General features: G+C 37.7%; 2 protein-coding genes across 4 annotated transcripts; one reads left to right on the top strand and one right to left on the bottom strand.

The window, feature by feature from the left end:
- The first annotated feature begins 264 nt into the window (after nt 1–264).
- LOC103980186 (histone deacetylase 5) lies at nt 265–10,552 on the top strand. Of its 2 annotated transcripts, XM_009396497.3 has the most exons (14): nt 265–539; nt 1,313–1,514; nt 1,706–1,852; nt 1,931–2,043; nt 3,604–3,815; nt 5,591–5,655; nt 5,877–6,044; nt 6,136–6,228; nt 7,358–7,481; nt 7,563–7,699; nt 8,554–8,747; nt 8,840–8,987; nt 9,117–9,181; nt 10,153–10,552. In XM_009396497.3, the coding sequence occupies exons 1-14, from the start codon at nt 376–378 to the stop codon at nt 10,316–10,318; spliced, it is 1,998 nt and encodes a 665-aa protein (XP_009394772.2). In that variant the 5' UTR covers nt 265–375; the 3' UTR covers nt 10,319–10,552. The 2 variants fall into 2 exon arrangements, with proteins under 2 accessions (XP_009394772.2, XP_009394771.2); XM_009396496.3 differs by having other exon boundaries at nt 7,358–7,699.
- Nucleotides 10,553–14,204: 3,652 nt separating this feature from the next.
- On the bottom strand, nt 14,205–20,685 carry LOC103980187 (uncharacterized). Of its 2 annotated transcripts, none has more exons than XM_065102789.1 (10): nt 20,333–20,685; nt 20,042–20,200; nt 18,663–18,788; nt 18,529–18,586; nt 17,105–17,254; nt 16,132–16,342; nt 15,801–15,846; nt 15,223–15,343; nt 14,948–15,020; nt 14,205–14,660 (listed from the first exon to the last, which is right to left on the bottom strand). In XM_065102789.1, exons 2-10 carry the CDS (start codon nt 20,183–20,185, stop codon nt 14,423–14,425), a joined length of 1,167 nt encoding a protein of 388 aa, XP_064958861.1. In that variant the 5' UTR covers nt 20,186–20,200; nt 20,333–20,685; the 3' UTR covers nt 14,205–14,422. The 2 variants fall into 2 exon arrangements, with proteins under 2 accessions (XP_064958861.1, XP_009394773.2); XM_009396498.3 differs by having other exon boundaries at nt 20,392–20,685.
- Nucleotides 20,686–20,914: the final 229 nt, after the last annotated feature.

Below are 20,914 nucleotides of genomic sequence, written 5' to 3'. Positions count from 1 at the left end.
ATTTCTATGCATACGATTCTGGATCATGTCAAGGACGTCAATGATTTTTTTTTTTCTCCTAACAACATATATTATCAAGATTTGAACAAAAATCCAGATAAAAATGTAAAACCCACGGTCTCTTTCGTCCAAACGCTTAATTTTGATCAACGGTAAAAGGTCACCGTCTCTCGCTGCGAAGATTCCAGAGTTCCAAATCGGTATGGCTGTTGGCCTATTGCCTTGGAATAGAAACGAAAAGGACCCTTCGAAAGGCGTTTCCCTCCAATTCCCTCCAAGTGGCGATCGAGTCCCTTTATCTCGTCTCCAAACCCTATCATCTTCTTTCCCTTCTCCTCGGACTCTTCTCCCCTCCATCTCCGATCCGTCTCCGGGATGATGGCGGCGTCCCCGGATGACAGCCTGCGGCCGCGCGTCGGCCTGATCTACGACGAGAGGATGTGCCGCCACACGACGCCAGATGGCGAGGCCCACCCGGAGTGCCCCGAGCGGATCCGCGCCATCTGGAAGAAGCTCGAGTCCGAGGGAATTCCTCGGAGGTAACTGGATCTCCTTCTCCCGTTCTTTTCGTGTTCGAGATTCTTCTGGATGGCCATGGTGTCTCTGTTGTTCCGATTGGGACGTAACTCGGGTGGAGATCCTCCCCTTTCCTCTGGTAATTTGGTATGGGTTTCAAAACCCCTAGCCTGCAATCGTTTTCCTCTGAAAGTGGTAGTGTCTTGGAGGAGATTTCTCGGCCTTTAAGTTTTACTGTTAAAATCAGTTTAAGACAATTGCAAGATTAAGAGATGGCAAGTATCCACCTCAAAAGGGTCTTCAGTGCATCTGTGCGGGACGTGAAGCCACTAGGATGAGCGTCATTTATCTCGAACTATGCTTTGTTGTTCCTTTTTAGCTGTGAATAATTTACGCTTGCGCAGTCTGCAAGCTGGTTTCGTACTCTGTGACGTGTACCTAAAAGATATAATTACCATTGGCTGCTTGTCGTTGCTAGCAACTCCTTTTAATCATTATTTCCATAAAAAATAATGAATGACTTGTGAATAAAGTTTATTTGGTAATGCTTACTTTTGTATCACAATCACATAGTGGTCATGTTGTGTGATCTCTGCTGAGCTTTTTTTTTGTTGTCTATAAGATGTGAAAAATACTGTATAATCTCGATTGAACTTAGTGATGCTTTAATAAAGATCCTGGCAAATGTGTCTCTAGATATGAATTGTGTAAAGTGCTGCTTCTTTGATTCTTCAATTTCTAAGCTTTATTCAGATGGTCCATATTCTTTTCTTACTTTTATTTTCTAAAATTTCAGGTGTGTACTCCTCAATGCTAGGAAAGTCGAGGACAAGTACTTAGCATCTGTTCATACCCAGAACCATATTGAATTGATTAAGAATATCAGTTCTAAAGAGTTTGACTCCCGACGTCAAAAGATTGCTTCTAAGTTGGACTCTATATATCTTAACGTGGGTTCATCTGAAGCTGCTTACCTTGCTGCAGGTTCAGTCATCGAAGTAATACATCATATACTACTTCAAACTTTTGTGCTAATGCAATTCAAAGTTGATCTTTCCAAGAAATGTTATTTTTTGAAACAATTATGAAACATAAGTATGCCATTGAGAACATTATTTTGCTTGTAATCTAACAATATCTCTACTATCATAATATTGATGTTTACCTTCTTTTTTCGAATTTCAAATAGGCATCTGAGAAGGTTGCTAAAGGAGATCTTAATTCTGTGATTGCTATTGTTCGGCCACCTGGACATCATGCAGAATCCAATGAAGCTATGGGATTTTGCCTTTTTAACAATGTGGCAATTGCAGCTAACTATCTATTGAATGAGAAGGTTTGTCACATCACTCATTTTCCTATTGTGTGACTTTATTTTCCTCGTAAAACAAAATTCTCATCTCCTTTGTTGCAGCCAGAGTTAGGCATAAAGAAGATATTAATCGTGGATTGGGATGTGCATCATGGGAATGGCACCCAAAAAATGTTCTATAAAGACCCTCGTGTGTTATTTTTCTCTGTTCATAGGTATAACATCATCTCTTGCTTTTGGCTTTATAGCATGGATATCATTACATTCGTTTAAGTTCTAGTTATATATTTAACATGCCCATTAGTGACATGTTTTATTGCATGTTTTTGTTGTCTAATGTTTGATATATCTTACTCATTCGTTCCATGGCACATCTGTCAGTTGTAGCATGCAATTAGCCTTGTTACAACTAATTAATATTTGTCAAGTTCACTTGTTGAATTTTGTTAAAAGACAAATTGTAGTCCTCTATCAGAGCTTTGTCTTTTTAATCCTTTTCAGTCAAATAACTTTGTGGCTAGTTTCACCATTAACGCATTGATTAATTTTAGGCTTTTCAGTACCATTGTTAGTTTAGTGCCTTGAGAATTAGTCAGGCATCATCTTGAACTTGTTATTTCATTTCCAAGATCTAATATTAATTGAGCGCTTCAATTTTATTTCTAGATTTTATACACACACTTTGTAGAATGATATATTTCTCAGGAAGTGTAAGCTTTCAACAAATTGTAGTATTTATCTTCATAGACCTAATTGAGCATTAGGCGCAAGATATAATAAATACCATCTGGATTGAAAATCTTTATCTTTGTCCTATCTTTGAAATATGTACTGAAATAGCATTTTAATATTTAACAATCTACTATTAATTGGATCACATAATTGTCATACAATGATGCTAGACCATCCTATAGATACTTCCAACTATATTTAAATTTCAGCCAATGGAAATCACCACAAATTTAAAAAAGTCAGCCAATATGGACCATAAGAAGTTTCTATTGGGTACTTTATGATACTTTGTGATGGTTTCTGTTATGTTTTTTCCTAGTCACTTTAGTAGACCAAAGTCGTATGTCAAAAGTTCATATTAGATCTGTGTTAATTTTCAGTAGCTCATTTTTAACACCACACTGTTCCTTAAGTTAATTGGGTCAAATTTATACCGTAGTTTGACTATAAAACAGTTAGAAGCACAAATTTGTTGATGTTGCCATAACATTATTAATTGGCTTATATTCACATGATGCAACCCTATTTATTGCTCCTTGTGGGAAAGATTCTGCTGATGCTTTGGGGACATCATCTCGTGCTCAAACTGAAACCATTGCTTTCTCTAGCTAGAGAACTGTCATGTTCCTTGTTGACAAATGTTCTAGTTCTCTAAGGTGATTAGGAAACTTTTTGAAGCCCTCCTGATATGAACTAGTAAAATAGTGTGGTGCTGATTGAAATAATATTTTGCTTTGGTTAATTATTTATTTTAATGCTTAAGCAGACCTAAGAACATTGTCTATATTTCTGCATGGAAATTCCATCTAATGCTAATGGTATATTGAACCAATTCTTGTGTCGCAGGTTTGTTCTTCGTATTATAAATTTCAATTATCATTTAGCAATCTAGAAGGCAGCCAAAACTGAAAGCCACCTAATTTGGATTATTATCACTCTTGAAGATATATGGCATCTCATTGCTAATCGTTCTTAGTTTATTACAAAGCAGGTTCATATATGCACAAATATATGCGAACATAAGTAGAATATTCTTGTTTTAGGTTTGACTTTGGAGACTTCTATCCAAGTGGTGATGATGGTGCTTACTGCATGATCGGAGAAGGACCAGGTGCAGGGTACAATATCAATGTTCCCTGGGAACATGGTCAATGTAGTGATGCAGACTACATTGCTGTTTGGGACCATGTGTTGATTCCTATAGCCAAGGAATACAATCCTGACATTATTTTGGTTTCTGCTGGATTTGATGCAGGTTATCTTTGTTTTTGCTTGTTCAAAATTAGAATACAAACTGCTATTTCATGTTCCATCATTTCCTTGTGCATAATCAACATGCATATGAGTAACTCGGTTAATAAAGACATACATGCACTAGTTTCATACTTGGCGTCAGAAAAGATTAAGCTAGTGGAGACAAAGAAAGCAATCCAAAGTGTTTGACACTCATTTAGGAATGTTAAATACAATCATAGTACTGGGAGTCTGAGATAACATCTTATTAGCAAATATTGGAAGAGCTATGATTGGTAACTTCTTTGTTCGGTGCAGCAACATGTTGTAGTTGAAAATGTATATTATTTGATATTTATCAAAGACTATGAAGGGACTGATTCATTTATAGCAGGTTCTTCGAATTTCATGTTTAAGTGACTGTAATAAGCAACTACTTATTATCTCATTGGGTCTTTGTGGCTTGTAGAGAAGTGTCTTCTGTTATATCAAATTCTTTAATAAGTTCACACCAGCATATTACCTTTTTGAATGCAACACCAACTTGTGTTAGATCTTTGGATATAATAATTGGAGAGTTTCAAGGCTTATTTGAATTGTTTTGCGAGATTAAAGGTTGAAAGCTTTTTTATTGATTCTAGCAAATAGTTCTTTCCGCGTAGGAATTAAGTAAATTTATTAGCTTGACAAACCTGCTAAAACCATAACACATAGAATCCAAAAATATATGCAAATGAATTCTTGATTAATTATTATAAATATTCATCTTTGCTTTACGTTTTCATACTTTATTCAATATGCTTTAATAAATTAAGCAAGGCAATGGAAAACTGTTGTATAGTTGCAAGCAATGCTGAGGACCTAAACAGTAAGAAAGTACTCTTTGAAACTTAGCTGTCAGAACCGAAATGGTTGCCTACTTGCCTAATTCACTAGGTTAAAAACCTTAGATTTCAGGAAGCTATTTTTGGATGAAAATCATAATCAGTTAACTAAATTGTTTTTAGTTGTTAGTCATGGAGTTTTATCATCCTTTCTCTTTTCATGAAGGGATGTGATCCTTTACTTTCTCTCAAGCGAGTTGGTACTTTGTAACATTTGAAAAGAAAACTTGTACAAGCTTTGTCATAGTTGTTTGTTGTTTGTATTTTTGCACCTAACATGTGGCTCCTACCATAAACTTCTTTGTGCTTGTCACATAGTTGACCTTAGACTCAGTCACATCAGAGATTAGTGCACTATCCACATCAATTGCAAAGATAAAGAGTCGTCCATCCTCTATTCAATAGAGGATGGATGACTCTTTTCTGACATTACTGTAGAAAAATTGTTAAATGAGGTCATTTCTATCTGACATTACTGCAGAAAGAATCATTCTTGATAATTAAATAGCTAATATCTACTCCAGTAGTTCAAGTATTTAAGCATTCTGCTGCTGTGACAGTTCAGAGGTCATCTGGTATGCAAAGTTTTGTTAAATAAGGTCATCTCTTTTTGACATTACTGCTGAAAGAATGATTCTTGATAATTAAACAGCTAATATCTATTCCAGTAGTTCAAGTATTTGAGCATTCTGCTGCTACGGCAGTTCAGAGGCTAAAGCTCATACTTATTTGATTCTCAATGTATGGTCATGCTTCAGACAGACACAAAAGCCTAGCTGTTACTTTGCAGAGTTTCCTGCTTTTTGAATGCCCTTTTGTTTGCTGAAATTATTGTTTGATTAAATATGTTAGTTCGATATCAGTTCATCCACTTTTTCCCACGTTGAGATTTTTGCTAATGTGCCTTGAACAGCCATTGATGATCCACTTGGTGGCTGCTGTGTCACACCTCATGGGTATTCACTTTTACTGCAAAAGGTAAATAATTTGAACCACTGATTTGTTTCTTTTATTCTATCTGTTTATGTTGATCCACCAACCTGGTTTGTGGAAACGGTGCCATTTCTTCATCTACATTGTTAAAATTTAATAATTCATTGTTGCTTCATATGTACTTCAACCCTTTTTATGAACTACACGTTCTTTCTCTGATATGAACTGACATTATTAACTCATTGATTGCCTTGTTACTATTTAAGTTGATGCAATTCGCGCAAGGAAAGATAGTAATGGCCCTCGAAGGCGGATATAATCTGAAGTCCATCGCTAATTCTGCTCTTGCTTGTGCAAAAGTACTGTTGCAAGAAGAATCTGTAGGATCCATACAGACTTCAACATTCAAGTCCACATGGCGTGTCATAGAGGCGGTAATATGTTGTCACCCAATTTTATTTCTTCTGGTGCTCTTTTAATCTTTGGAAATACATGTTCTCTCACTGACATATCAGTTTTGTTCAGGTTCGCCATGAACTTAAAGGGTACTGGCCTGTACTGGCTGTCGAGTTACCTCAGAACTTATTGATTACCAATAGCAGACCTTGCCCACCTGAGGTGCTTAATGTTTTCTTTCACATTTTTGCTTCCTTCTCTAATTTGATGCTGGCAAAATTCATGGATTGTGGATGTCTTTCCAAAAATATTTAGTAAAATAGAGAGAGTTGACTTGAATCCATTCATCTGATATGCTGATTTGTGATGGTTAAATTTACTCTAATCTTTCTCCAGCTTCTAAATTTACAATCTTTGGATACATGTAAAATTCTAGCTTGAAACATATTTAAACTTTTTACTATCACTTTAAAATCACCTTTTTTTCCCACATGTTACTAATTTTTATTAGTGTGAAGATATGTGAAGGTTGGGATTTGTTAGCAATGTTATACAAGTTGATTGGATCAAAGCTCTTGCAATTGGATGGATATATAACATGAAAATGGAAAATAATCATTAATTCTCTTTGCAGTGTCCCAGTGACAATTTAGGCCAGAATTACTGACAGTCCTCTGTGGCCTTTTAACGATGTCATTGTCCAGAATACATGAATGCGCCTTTATACATGAATTATAGTTACCTTTTTAACTATAATTTAATCCTAAACTGTGACTTGGAGGGTGGTCTGACAATGGCATATTTTTACTTGGTTTTTAAATCTTAGGGAGCTTCAATATATCTAAGAGAAAACTCAAGAGTGCCTACTGGTATCCTGTTGGGAATTTTTTGTGGTACTCTCGTGATAATAGCATTGTGCACCTTGGATGTACGCAAGCTTTTCACTGGTTTGAGCCTTCTCCAGCTTCATCTTTTTGAGTCTATCATCTTCATTTACATATAAATGAAAGCATGATATGCTGGAAAATATCATACCTCTGTTGTCAGTTGGATGAGGCAAATGTTATTGCCTATGAAGTAAAAACTGTTGGGAAATCTTCACTAATACTTGGTTACATGAGATCTTGAACCGAGACTGAGAACTTGCTTAGTAACTACCAACAACAGCAACAACGATAAGCCATGATGTCCCAATTATTGGGTTGAATACATCAATGTTTTCCCCTCATTGAACTCTGTATAAGGCTGCTTATTTTTTACCTATATTTCTTTCACATGTATCCTCTATTCCCATTTTGCATTAAATGTTGTTTTGTCTATTAGTTTTTATCCCTAAAACTTAAAATTTCAGGTGACCTACTCTAGTTCTGAGTCTGATGCGGAAAATGATGAGGGAGCCGCTTGCACTATAAATTTTTCAGATTTTGTTGAGGATGATGTGCTTCTACCCCTTTCGAAACTGAAGATTGATGAAGGTAACCATGGGAAGGTAATTGCTTCAGATCAAGTTCAAGAAGAGGAAAGTTTGTCTGCATCTGAAGCATCTCATGATGCAGAGTTAGTGACATCTAATGAGATTGTTGATGGTTATATCACATGGAGATCACTATTATCAAAAGTTGAAGTTTGGTATGCCAGCTTTGGGTCAAATATGTGGATGCCAAGGTTCCTGTGCTATATAGAAGGTGGGAAGGTATGCAGATTTACTGTATGAGCAACCAAGGTAGCTATCCTTACATTTTGTATGATTGTGAGATACTTCTGATTTATTGTACTATTATAGCAAAGCCATTTTTTGTATTTGCTGAATTATGCATTACCTTTTGCTGGTGGAAACTAAATTTAGTTGTGTATTCTGATTTTGGCATCCTTCTCTACTTTAGCAGGAAAAGAATGTTTGGTAAGGGAATCTCAGCAAGAGAGAATTTTTACAAGTAGATCATACCTTGAAGATAGTATGTGCAGCATTTCACGTGAAAATTAAAACCATACTTATCCCTTTTTATGAACCAGCAAAACCAATTTAGTGTTGATATATTTTGTGCTTTTATTACCATCCTTTGGTAGTCATTTTTCTACTATGAACAAAAATTCTGAGGAACCGGAATAACTCAAATTATATTTTGTGAGGTTCAAGTGGAAGAACTGAAACTTTATTCTATGAGGCCTCTTTTCCTGAGATTGTCACTTGAGACTAGACTGGAATAATGTGCATTGTCTCTCAGCAAGAAATCCACTAGATGAATTATTTGACAACTGCAATGGCTTGTCATTTGTTATCAAATGCATTGGTACATTTATTTGTAACATTCTTTTTCCTTCTTACACGTGAAGATCAGAAAACAAATCAGTGTGTTGGAACCTTTCTTAAATAATGTTGTATCTAACTCTTGCAAACTTTGATGTTATAAAATTAAGTTCAATAGTAAAAATGCAATGCTATTCTCTTATATGTTCTATTTTTTTTTTCTACCATCAGAACTTTCTGTAAGTTCCTAAAATGTTTCTTAGTTATGAGTTGTTTATCTTTTTCTGTCACTCTTATAGGTGGAAGGCATGAGTGCACCATGCTGTGGATCGCTAGACAAAAGTTCACCAAAAGATGTCATTTGGAAAATTGTCCCTCATCGTTTACTCTTTGGAAGATCTCATACCCACACATGGGGTGCAGGTGGTGTTGCTTTTCTTGATCCTGAAAGGAGCACAAGTGACAAAGCCTACTTATGCATGTATAGAATAACGTATGTTCCTACACCTTTTTTTTTACACATTCAAAATTTTGTTGATTTTTCTTGCTCCACCTCGTGTTTTGCTTCACAATTCTATTTTACAGACTTGAGCAGTTCAACGATGTATTACTTCAAGAAAATAGTTTGCACCAAGAAAATGGTATTATTAAACAGATGGCTTCTCCTTTACTAGATTTACACATCCTCGAATATGTTGCTAAAAACAAGTCTTTGCCTCTGAAAGCCCTCAAGGTACCCTGCTGGACTCTTGCTGCACTTCAAAAAAGCAATTGCATATCATTGTTGAAAAATTTGTATGAACTTGCTTAATTATGTGTAAGCTCACATATATAAGAAAAGTTGTTGTCGACGTTGCTGCAGGATGGATGGTACTCCACAGTTCTTTATTTGGGAAAAGAGGATGATCTTCCAATTTTTACAATGACGTATGCTTCTTGTTTTGCTCCTTTTTGTTCTGCATGTTTTTGACATATGTTTTCATTCTGTCGAGAATGTTTATTTCATGAACAGAATACACCACTGTTTAGCTAGTTCTTATATATAATTTTTGATACTATCATGATACAAACTGAATGATCGCACACCTTGCCTTTTTTTCCCAGAAGTTTTTTTTTTAATTGCAAAGGGTAATGTCTTATACTTTCAGTATCGTAACTCATAGATGAGAGACTATTTAGGGCAGTGTCAATCTCTCCCATTAGATAACCAAGATCTCTGAGTGACAATATTAAAAAAACATCCTAAACCTATTACACCACCATCATTGTCAACAATGTCCTCTCCCTTCATAACCAAAGGTCACTGCAAACAGAGGCCTCCTTGCTCATTGAAAGGCAACATTTTTAATAGTCTCATGCCTGAGGTATCAATGTATAGGCTGCCTGATGTTACATCATGTACTGGTTTTTCAGGTTTCGATCTATGCTTGAACCACATCACCACCCTTGTTGGAATGATGCAATGGCCAGATTGACATTAAGGCGCATTGTTTCTGAAATAAATCATTCTTTCCACATATCATTATGTCAATTTTTTTTTTTTGAAGTTAGTGTTAAAGAACATAGAACAAATTTCCATTTCTTCCAGTGAATAAAATCCTTGTGTTAGAGGTTGAGCTTTGGTGCAATTCCACCTGAACAAGTTATGGAATCTTCCAACAGGATTATTTACGATAAACATTCCAGCCCCTGAAATTCTGTCACTTTGTGTGACTTATCATCAAGTATGGCACAAAAGTGATTCTAAGATGTTGGCTGAAGGAGAACATTCAGTCTCTGGCATTGGGGTCCAAGTAGGACTTAATGACAGCATTATGTGTAAATGTTTTCCAAATTATACGCTAACTGAAGTTATTTTCAAATCCTTGACACTATGAATAAATATCATTCATATGCAGGTGCTCTGCATCAGATGTTGAGCGTTTTAAATCTGGAGAGCTACCAGCATCCGCACCTGCAAAAGACTATATGAATACACTAGTGAATGGCCTGGTAGAAGGGAAGCAACTGACCAGGGAGGAGGCTGTTGCATATGTCAATGGTGCTGCCACCTGGAAATTATGAGCCTGATCCTGCTGCTTTATCCTCTGAACTCCCTCAGTACCAGATCTTCTGGTAAAACAATTTCAAATTAGGAGATGCATATTTGGCCTAATTCTTCTATTTATGGTAAGTTACATCTTGTAAAATGCTGTTCTTCATTCCTACCTGAAGAATCTAACTCTGTGATGCCTAAGTAACCCAGGTGATGTATTATTGTTGAGTGTGTTACGTGATGAACTTAATCCTTGTTAGAAACACTAGGTATGCTATGTAGATAACTCAATTCTGCTGGCGTTGAAATGACTGAAAGATGTTAATGCTTCTCGTGATTCTGCAAGGCATATGGAAGGCCGGCACTATAGATGCAACAGAAGCATAGGTTACTAGCAGCTTGTTGTCGCTGTTAAGAACTTTAGCTGATCTGTCGAAAGAGTTAGTGAATTAAATATCATGAAATAATAGGATTGCAGTTTTTATATCAGGAAGTTGACTAAGCTGCAGTGAGGTTCGTCGACCACTCAATGCACAAGGATGGTCTAGGTAAAAGCCAACTACTCATGGGTAAATTGGCTGACATGAGATTCTTTTAGATTGATTGGGTTAGAAGAAAATGGTACTACTGTATCTCATGACATAAGTTGTGCTTGATACTTTGACGTCCTCGATGAAAACATAGCACACAAAGTGAGTGCATGAACACTTGGGGCAGATACGTTTGCATCCCATTGGGCTTGGACGGCCATGAGGGGCGCATGCAAAAGAAGATGCTTTGGGTGCTGTTGGGTCTTCATCCGGGAGAAAGCCGCTAGGTGCTTTAGGTCTCACAACTGGATTTCAGGATTAGGTTTTGCTGGATGGAAAAACATCTTTTCGCCATGTCTAAATGGCGATGAGGTATTCGAATTTTATAATAAGTGTAGTATCTTTTTAAAGTGCTCTTCTACTCTCTGGGCCAAGTAGTGTTGTTATATTGGGTTTTTCTATCTATGGATGCCCCTTTGAAGTTATTAGGCTAGTCCATAAAGCTAAACTAATATGCAAATGTGCATCATTTGAAAAGTTCAAACTTCCATCATGAGCAAAACTTGCCATCATTTGAAAAGTCACTCTTTACAAAGTCATTGTAGGGGACGTTTACACAGTCCCCACTCACCACCTGATGCATTGCCATTGGTTAAGACGAATTAAGAATTTGGTAGCTTCTCGACGACAAGACTACGCCATCCTCATCGATCCATTCTGGCCATCAATGGGACCAGCTTACAGCGTTTAATAGTCATCACCCAAATATCTTGGAAATAAAGGTCATCATCATAAACTTATTGGGTTTCATGATCTTCGAACGATTGAGATCTATGGTGCATTAGTTCTTTTGTTAATATTTATCTTGGCTCTCGCTATTATTTATACCTATTTCTTAATTGGTCAGATTGATTTGAATATCAATCATACGATGTGTGCTATATATATATATATATATATACACTCACGTAAAATCATGAATAATCCGAATAAAAACTTAATATCCTATATAGTACGGTTGATTGTTCCTTCAATACACAAAATATTTTTAGAAATTTGAAATCCTTGGTTCATTTGTATGCTACTCAATAAGAAGCAGGAATGCCCAACTTCAAAAAAAAAGCAGGGATTCGGGGGGACAAAAAAATGACGACCGCAATCTAAAGAAAAGTGGGACTTGGGAAGGTCATGGATAAAGTGATTCACCACTTGTTGGTTCAGGATTAAAATCTTCATCCACATGGTTCATCAATATGACAGTTCTTTTATGGAGACTGAAACTTAATGCTATTGACGTAATCCAGTTCCTGCACATCGACTTAGGTCGGGATGGGAAGGGGAATCCCGACTTAGGTCCCTCCAAATATTAAGTTAGTAAAATTTCTTTTGTCGAAGATCCTCTACCCCTTTCCATATGTTGGCTGACAAGGGGCTTTTATTATAGTGCTTGAGAGTTGGCCATATGTGACTTTCGCACGACGATCGACTCCCTGAATGATAAGTTCGTACCTTCGGACGTCTGTCGCTCGGGATGTGTGGAACGGTGTCATGCGACACCGTCCCGAGCTTCCCGGTGCGGTCCTTATCAGGGCAACACTGGTTCGTGCGGCCCCAGATGGCACAAGAGGAGAGCGACCGTCATTCCGGATTCCTGATGACACATTTAATGTGGCGCTACGTCTTCCTCCCGAGGTTCCGTGCTTGCACTGACGTGGTGAGGGATCGTGTCCACTCGAAGGAATCCATAGTATGCCCTATCAAGTTGGTTACCCAAGTATGTGATCCACTGATTAGGTCATAATGTACATATTACCTCAGCTAAAGTATGATACAAATATGTAGACAGTTGATCAACCATTATAGATGTAGGCACCAGAAAAAAAAAAAAAAGAAAAGGAAAAAGATAACCACAATGCAATCAACAAAAGTTAAAAGTCCAATTCTTGCTTAAAAAAAGTTTACTTGAATGTAATTCTTTAGTGCAGATCAAGAATAAGGATAACGAAAAAGATTGTTGCATTATATCCGTAACCTTGGCGTGGTCCAATGTCAACGTCATAAGATCGACCATCGTCTCGAGGATCGCAAACCAACCATTGTAGTCTCCCTCCTATATCTGAGGAGAAAGAACGAAAAAGATCACCTTAAATAGTGGAATCAAATCAAATCAAAAAAGTCGAATGAACCTTTGTAGACTACTTTTCAAGTGGATTAAGGAGTTCGAACGTGGCCCCCATTTTCATTTATTAAGCCATACTCTTATTCCTACACTCCACCTGCGTTACCCACCTGCCAGAACCTCAGAACTAAAGGCCCCACCAAACTGGGTAGGGGATGATACAGTTTTTCTTGGATCCAACATGATCCATTCCGATTCAGATTCGGATTAATAGATGGGTTGGTCTGGTTATATTTTAGGTTGGGTTGTGACTGAGAATTCTCAATCCAATTCAGATCTGGATTGGGGAATGATTTAAGCCTAAACCTTAATCCGATCCAATATCCAATAAGCCTAATCCGAAATTATATATATACATGTATGTAATTTCCAAAGTGCTGCCGTATGTAATTATAATCAAAACTTCACAACCTATGAAGCCGTTGGTAATTGTGTACTCTCCATCTCGATAACTGACAAGTTGGGTTTGTTGCCCAAATAGGTGATCCGCTGCCTAACTCCATCTGTCGCAAGTTTAATAGGACAAAAACTTGATGAGGCACAAACGGCGTCGTTTGAGTTCTTTATCTGAAAGATCAGATGGAACTAACTCGATTACAAACCAACACAATCCGGAGGAGGACATCCATATAGATTAGAGACGTCTTTGGTATAATGCAGATCCAGAAGCAGAACAACATCTAATAATATAAACTAAAAATCGAGACGGAATCATGGTGCAAATTGCAAATCAAGAAGCATGATCGAAAATACAAATCAAGAAGCATGATGAGACGAAACCGACATATCAAGTAAAATAATCCAATTCGAATCATGAATCAGGCTACGAAGCATAAAGAAGACCCAAGTCGATTGCAAGGACAAAGAATAGGAGAGGGACAATGGACCAACACCGCTGTATCCAAATTCCAAAGAGGCTCTGATAAGATTTTCCCAAGAAAAAAATCCTCTATTCTGTTGAGGGAATCCTTCCCCCTAATATGTTGAAAATAATCAAACGAAATATAAAAAATATTATATTTATAATATTTTTATAAAATTTATATAAAAACACTGTATTACAGTATTATCGTAATATACTATAACATTTTCCTAATATTACTGAAAATATTATAATACAGTATAAATATTTACATTAAAATATGAAAAATCTCATTCCCAATTTTCTCCAATGCCAAAAGTAGGGCCAAAGGATAGACGGGAGAGTGTGGAACAAGCAAGTTATTCAAGGAACATAATATCAAAGTCACTAACAAGCTAAGGAATCCCACTATTCTGCAGTGTAGGTTTACACATGATCGTGCCTTACTAGAAGAATTGTGTTGACTGTTTGTTCCTCTTCCAACCAGCTTGAACTTTCCATGCAAGAAGATTGTTCGAATTGTTAGGAAGAACTTGATAATGGTCATGATAGCAAAGGCAACTCAGGTGCAAGATTCTGCTTCTTGAATGTTAGGGCTTGGGTCTAGTGATAAACCAGTGACTCCATTGAATTCATCATCTAATTTCTCATTAAAGTGATCTCTTAGGAATTCCACAGCCATAAAGGTGAGGGCAGAGGCTGGGACATACCACATTATTCTCGGAACACTGCCTCTAAACATACCATTAAAGCCCTCAGCCATCCATATTCTTTTTAACGCATCCAGCCATCCGTTGTACCTGCCAAATGCATGCGGGGAACATATTCTTTTTAATGCTCTATGTAAATGTTAAAAAAGAGTTAAGAATGCACATTGCTTCATTCATTATCAGTAAATGAGGATACTGTCAACATTCTTGAAAACAAAGGATATTGAGATGGAGAAGATTGGTGTGTTTTTGGAGATCTAATGCAATCTTCTAAAAGCATATATCAATTATAAGTTTGGTGCTGCTTCAGAGGTTATAGGTGCAGCAGGAATTAGCATCAGCTAATTTATTCTTCTGACTCAAATGAAGTATTGTACCTTATGGTCGATCCTTGCACTTGCAATCTTGTCTTGATCACATCCAAAGGAGTTGTAAGGTATGCACTAAATCCTGCAAAACCACTAGAGATATAAAAAATTTGCAGTATATGCCATAATGTCAGATGTTACCAGCTCTACCTCACAGACTCATGAGCTTATGGAAAAAAATCACACGCTATAGAATAGCAGCGGGAAGAAGACGTTCATTTCTTCCAGCAGATTTGAAATATCTTTCATTTTTTATACATGCAACATGAAGATTAGTAGCTTACCACCAGCTAATCCTCCTAAAACCAGGCCTTCAAAAGAACTGCCAACATGCAGGTTACTATTGGGTAAAAAACTCTGCTTTCCATACTCCGTGAAATCTTTTAGTGCTTCATAAAAGGTTACCTGAAGGTGGCAAAACAAGTATTGGTAGGTAGACTTGAAAATTTTCACAGTAACATATACAAGGATGCCAGTAGTTTATAGAGTCATAAGCTAATGTGATGAGGCAAGGTCCCAAAAGCCTAAGGAACTCGGAGATAACGGAAACATAGTAGATGAAGAGCACAATTGCCTATGTAAAATTTTGGATAGAGGTGGATATTACTAGGTTGAACCAAAATCTGGCCAACAATTGGAACTCAAGCTATTACAGAAAGTAACCACATCATTAACAAGGCAATACCAATGGTGTTGGAAAATGTTAGATAGAGAGGTTACTCCAAACATACTACAAATGTAGAAATTGATCTACTTCAAACATAATGCAAAAGTTGAAATTCATCTATATGCTAAAACCAGAAAGTATATATGGAAGAAACAACCCACATGGAGAACATAACCAGCATTTCACCATACTTACCATAAGACCAGCAAATGGCACATCCCTCGCAAGTGTAGACCAGTACCTAGAAAAACATTGGGACCATGAGAAGGAATTCAATCTACGCCAACATGTTTGACCAAAAGAAATTGTAAACTGACATGAGAAAGATAGTGGTATATAATGGAGAGAATCAATAAACATGCTCAGGTAGTATAGAATCTACTCGAACAACACACAAACAACTTGGTCTGAACATGAAAACATGCATATGTGTGTGTTTCCACACTTGCATGCATGAGTGTGACAAATTTAGATATATGCAAATGCCCTCTGAAATCAAAATAAAAATGTTAGAAAAAAATAGTACCCGACATATAAACCTTTTAGACCATGTTGCTTCCAAATTGAATGGCCTGCTTGAAACATTCCATTATAATAACCATACATTCTCTCCCCTGGCTTCTGAGAAATGTTCTCTTTCATAATTGTTGATGCCCAAGATTTTCTAGTGCCTTGCACCTGCATACGTTGTTTCACGACTTCACATGGCACATAGACAAAAGAACCAAGTGTATCTCCTGAAATGGAATGAATAGAGATTAAAATTCTTCAAGGCAACTATTATGTTGCTATCTAATATCAAGTTGATAGTAAAAACTGGTAAACTACTTTCTTGAATTTAATGAAGTCAGTTGTAAATAAGTTACATGTTATACTGTGCATGCCGGTTCTGGGGAGGATCGTCAACCACATACCATGTGAAATTTCAAGTTTAATAACATGTGTTGAAATTCATGTGTGGCACAAATTATAAGCAAATTGTGTATATGAGGCCATGAAAATCATCACAATATTCAACGAATATGCAGAAAGCAAAATTACAATATCAATGTTGTCAAATTATTACAAGGAGCAGTGATTCCCTTGTTTTCTGGTCATAATTCTCTGATTATTCTCACTAGAATAACTCAATTGGCATGGAGATTATCTGCAATCAATGGTAATTAATTACATATGCATGGAAAAATAAACGTTAAGATAATGTGTACTTGCATAGGATAAGCTAACAATTAATGAGAAGAAAGTTTACATTCTTAAAATTTTCATAATTTTCCTTAACCTAGCAGTATTCAACCAAGTTTTGCATCTCACTGATTATCAAAAGGAATAGGAAAATTTAACATTTACAGCTAATTTAAAAAAGTCCTGTTAAATTGTGTAATCTGGCATCTAACAACAAGAGTTTATGAAACAAAGGGTCAACAAGAAAAGTGACATTCAGAAAGAATCTTGAGATTTTGCTATTTGAAATACTTGGATGGCACTACACTGTTGCTCACCGATTGCTCCCGCAATGAAGTGAGACCAATGACCACTAAGTCTAGGATTTACTTCTTCCAACCATTTCTTGGTAGATTCTATCACACCAAAGTAAGTTGCACCAGTTGCCAGTGATCCAGTCACACCTGGAGTGATCCCTCTGTAAAATCCTGGAAAAGAGAGTAAATTTAATGCACATGGGTGTTAATAAAATCATAATATTTCTTAGCCTACATCACAAGATATTTCAATTTGTTAGGTAATCTTTTCCATGGTAGAAAATTTTTCTACATAAATCATCTAGGATTTTGACAAGTTACAGGCAAATAGTCTCTCTGGGACACACTGATGCGTTGAGATATGAATCACTACTACAATGAAGGCCTACCATTGTGAGCATCAGATTCATATTCCAAGGTACAAGGGCCCTTTTTTTGAGAAATCACCAAAAAGCATGTACTTCTTCCATCAAGGGACAATAATGCATAATATCCAACATCTTACCATGCCAAAGTTACAATGCACTGATTAGGTCATCAGTAACCTATGCATCCATTACAAGTAGATTAGGAGGTATTGCCAGGCATTTTATCACATTTTAGACCATTATTTTGTTAATAACAAACTAAGAGTTTCATCATATACCCCTTTAGTTGCTGTGTTACTCTATGCCATTTGTTTTTATAAAGACTGAACTTTTTATATACCCTCATTTGAGAAAGCATACTAACCTAGCCTAATGACACCTTTAATATACTTTGACAGTTAAAACATATAAACAAAAGTAACCAAGTTAGGTGAAAATGGGAGAACCACATGAATAAAAAAATGATCAAGTGTTCGATTCATGGTTCACATTACTGGTCCGATCCGGTGTACCGACCGGCTATCAGTATGGTACATACTAGGCTATACCGAGCATACTGACACACGGTATACTGAGATGTACTGATGTACCACCCGTACCGATCCTCTATCGGACCGGTACATACCACCCATACCGACTGATATGCTTTGGTACGTCAAACCTTGGTTTGACCCGACATTAGACTTATCATATGAAGAACTGGTATCATACACTTCACCAAAGAGGTCAAGTGTCCATAAGAAACAGAGGGAAGAAAGCAATGAGCTGAAAGAGTGCAACAAATTAATGTGCCACTGTTAGCTCTGAGGATTAGGGGGGAGCTGACCTAGAATGCCCAGATGCTACATGTACTTTCTTAAGCTAGAAATACAGGTGACACATGACCTAGACATTTTGTATACATACAGAAATGCCTTCTAATAAAATGGTTTTATCCTACATAAAAAATAATCCAAACAGACAAACTGAAGCATCCTTTGTTGGTTGCAATAATTAAGAGCAAAAACAAAACCACCTTATACCACAAAAAGGAACTCAACTATGGAGTACATCAAATGGGTAGCAAGCATTATATACCTCTCAGGCCATCTGAAACCCAGACATTCCTGACCATTTGCAGTATGTTCTTCTGAGCCTGATTAAATCAAGTAATGAGGTTCAGAAACATATCCCAAAGAATTTAAATCTAAACTAAGCTGTTAAAGTTATACATGAGTGCCACTAATAACAGCCTGACTCTGCATTCTTGTTTTCAGAGTGTCAATCGGATGCATCATACCCTCTCCAAACCCACCGGCCAATGCTCCCCACAAGAACTCCCTCCCATGTTCAAGAACCTAGATAATACAAGAAGGCTCATTTAGTCAAGAAGCCTGGATAAAGATACCAAAATAAGGACAATTACCATATATCTAGGGTAGCACAACTAGATAAGAGTCATGATTGCCTACTATTAGATTATAATGTGTGCCAAAATTTGAATATTAATCTAATCTAATTCTAGCAGCATATACAAAGATCTCTCTGGTCCATCCACAAGCATGCTAATTGGGACCAAAGAGCTCCAAGCTATCACATGATTTGAGAGGGAATGACATGATGTTAAAGCACAAAAATGCAAGCACAGAACAAGAATTTTAAAATAAAAAATACCAAGATTTTCTAGAACCAATATAAGTTTTAGCATCCAATGATAAAATTTACGCATATAACTATCAATTTCTGTAAAATTCGAAAATTCTCATGTTAAGATTTCTTATAACCAATATCAACAGTTAATATTAACAATATTAGAAGATTTAGAAATCTATGGAAACCCTAAAACTATGAAACTCTTCAAAAATCATATTAAAAATTTTCAGACATAGAAGTAACTATGTAAAAGCCATTTGGTTTCTTCCTCATGATGCGTTGATTATATCCAAGTTCCATATATGGTAGCAGAAAGCTTCTTAAAACTTTAATTTGCACATGTCTCTCAGTAATCAACGAATTATTTTGTTGAGTCTATATAAAAATTTTCAAGAGGAACAAAATGCAATATTTAAACAAAGAAATTAATGCACTTTCTAATATTGCTCATGAAAACATGAGCAATGATAGCCAAGTTGGAAGGCCATTTGGCTATTCCTGTTCATTCCATTTGCAAGTCATTCCTAAGGAAGTTGGCATATATTTCAAATATTATCCACTCTGCAAGCATTCTTTACCTGGTTCAATGTAGGATCGCCAGACATTTCGAATCGCTTGCAAGCCCACATCCACTTGATTGACACTTGTGATAAATATGTGAAACAACCACTCTGCTAGCTAAAACCGTCACAGTGACATATTACCTGATCAAATACTATTATCGATTCCGCTAGTCATAATCATGACTCTGCCGAAGTAACAACTTTTTCAAATAAAAAACAAAGGATTTTCAATGCAAAGTGATTCCTTAAGCGGAAAAGATCAATTTATCACAAGATTAACATAATTTCTAGATCTAGAGAGGTCAAGCAGCAATTCAATCAAAAGAAACGGAGGGCTATGGGAGATCCAACCGGCACATGTACAATAGGAGGCGGCTGATAAGGGGAGCGAATACCTTGATGGTGCGCGCTTGCTCGGAGATGAGGGAAGCCTTGGCGAAGGTCTCCTCGTCGACGAAGATGGCCTTCTTGGCGAGGAGTTTCTGCATCGAGTCCGGATTCGCCCCCATCTCGGAGGGCCCGCCGCCCTTTTCCGCCATCCTTGATTTGCCCGCCTGCGCCGAAAGCGCACGATTTCAAACCCTTAGGGGATGGACGTCAGATGTCATTCAATTCAAAGAAATGAAATCAATATGATTAACGAAAATAGGGATTAAAAAAATGACGCCCTATAATTAAGTTTGTACCCAGGTCGCCAGTTTTTCGTCGACTGGACGAAAATACCCCTCCACCACCGGCTACCCACCTTGAGCGGCTCCGACTTCCTCGCCACTGTCGCTGCCCCTCCTCCGCCGCCGCCGCCGCCGCTTCCTCCCCTTCCCCCTTCTTCCCCGCCTCCCGCCCTTCCTCGTCGCGGTGGGATAAGCGGGTAAAGCGGCGGCGGACGGCGAGAGGGACAACCGCGGAGGTCTCCGCCGCCGTCGCCGCTACTCCCACCGCGACGGAGGTCCTCTCCGCTTGCAGCGCCGCCCGCGGTTGCCCCCGCCGCTGACGCCCTCCTCCCTTCCGCAGCCCGCGGCTGCCCCCTCCCTCAGCAAGGCCGCCTCCGCGGAGGCCCGCTGCTCCCACCGCGACGAGGAAGGGCGAGCGGCGGGGAAGAGGGGGGGAGGAGGAGAATGGGGAAGGGAAGTGAGGAGGGGGCGGGGCGGGCCGGCGGCGACGCTGGAAGACCAGGGCCGAGGGGGGGGGGAGTGCAACGGCAGTCGCGAGGAGTGTGGGTGGCTGGTGGAGTATAGAGGGGTATTTTCGTACAATCGATAAAAAAAGGA

Source organism: Musa acuminata, chromosome BXJ2-4 (assembly GCF_036884655.1).
Source record: "Musa acuminata AAA Group cultivar baxijiao chromosome BXJ2-4, Cavendish_Baxijiao_AAA, whole genome shotgun sequence".
Classification (NCBI taxonomy): domain Eukaryota; kingdom Viridiplantae; phylum Streptophyta; class Magnoliopsida; order Zingiberales; family Musaceae; genus Musa; species Musa acuminata.
This window is presented reverse-complemented; position numbering and strand designations above follow the sequence as displayed.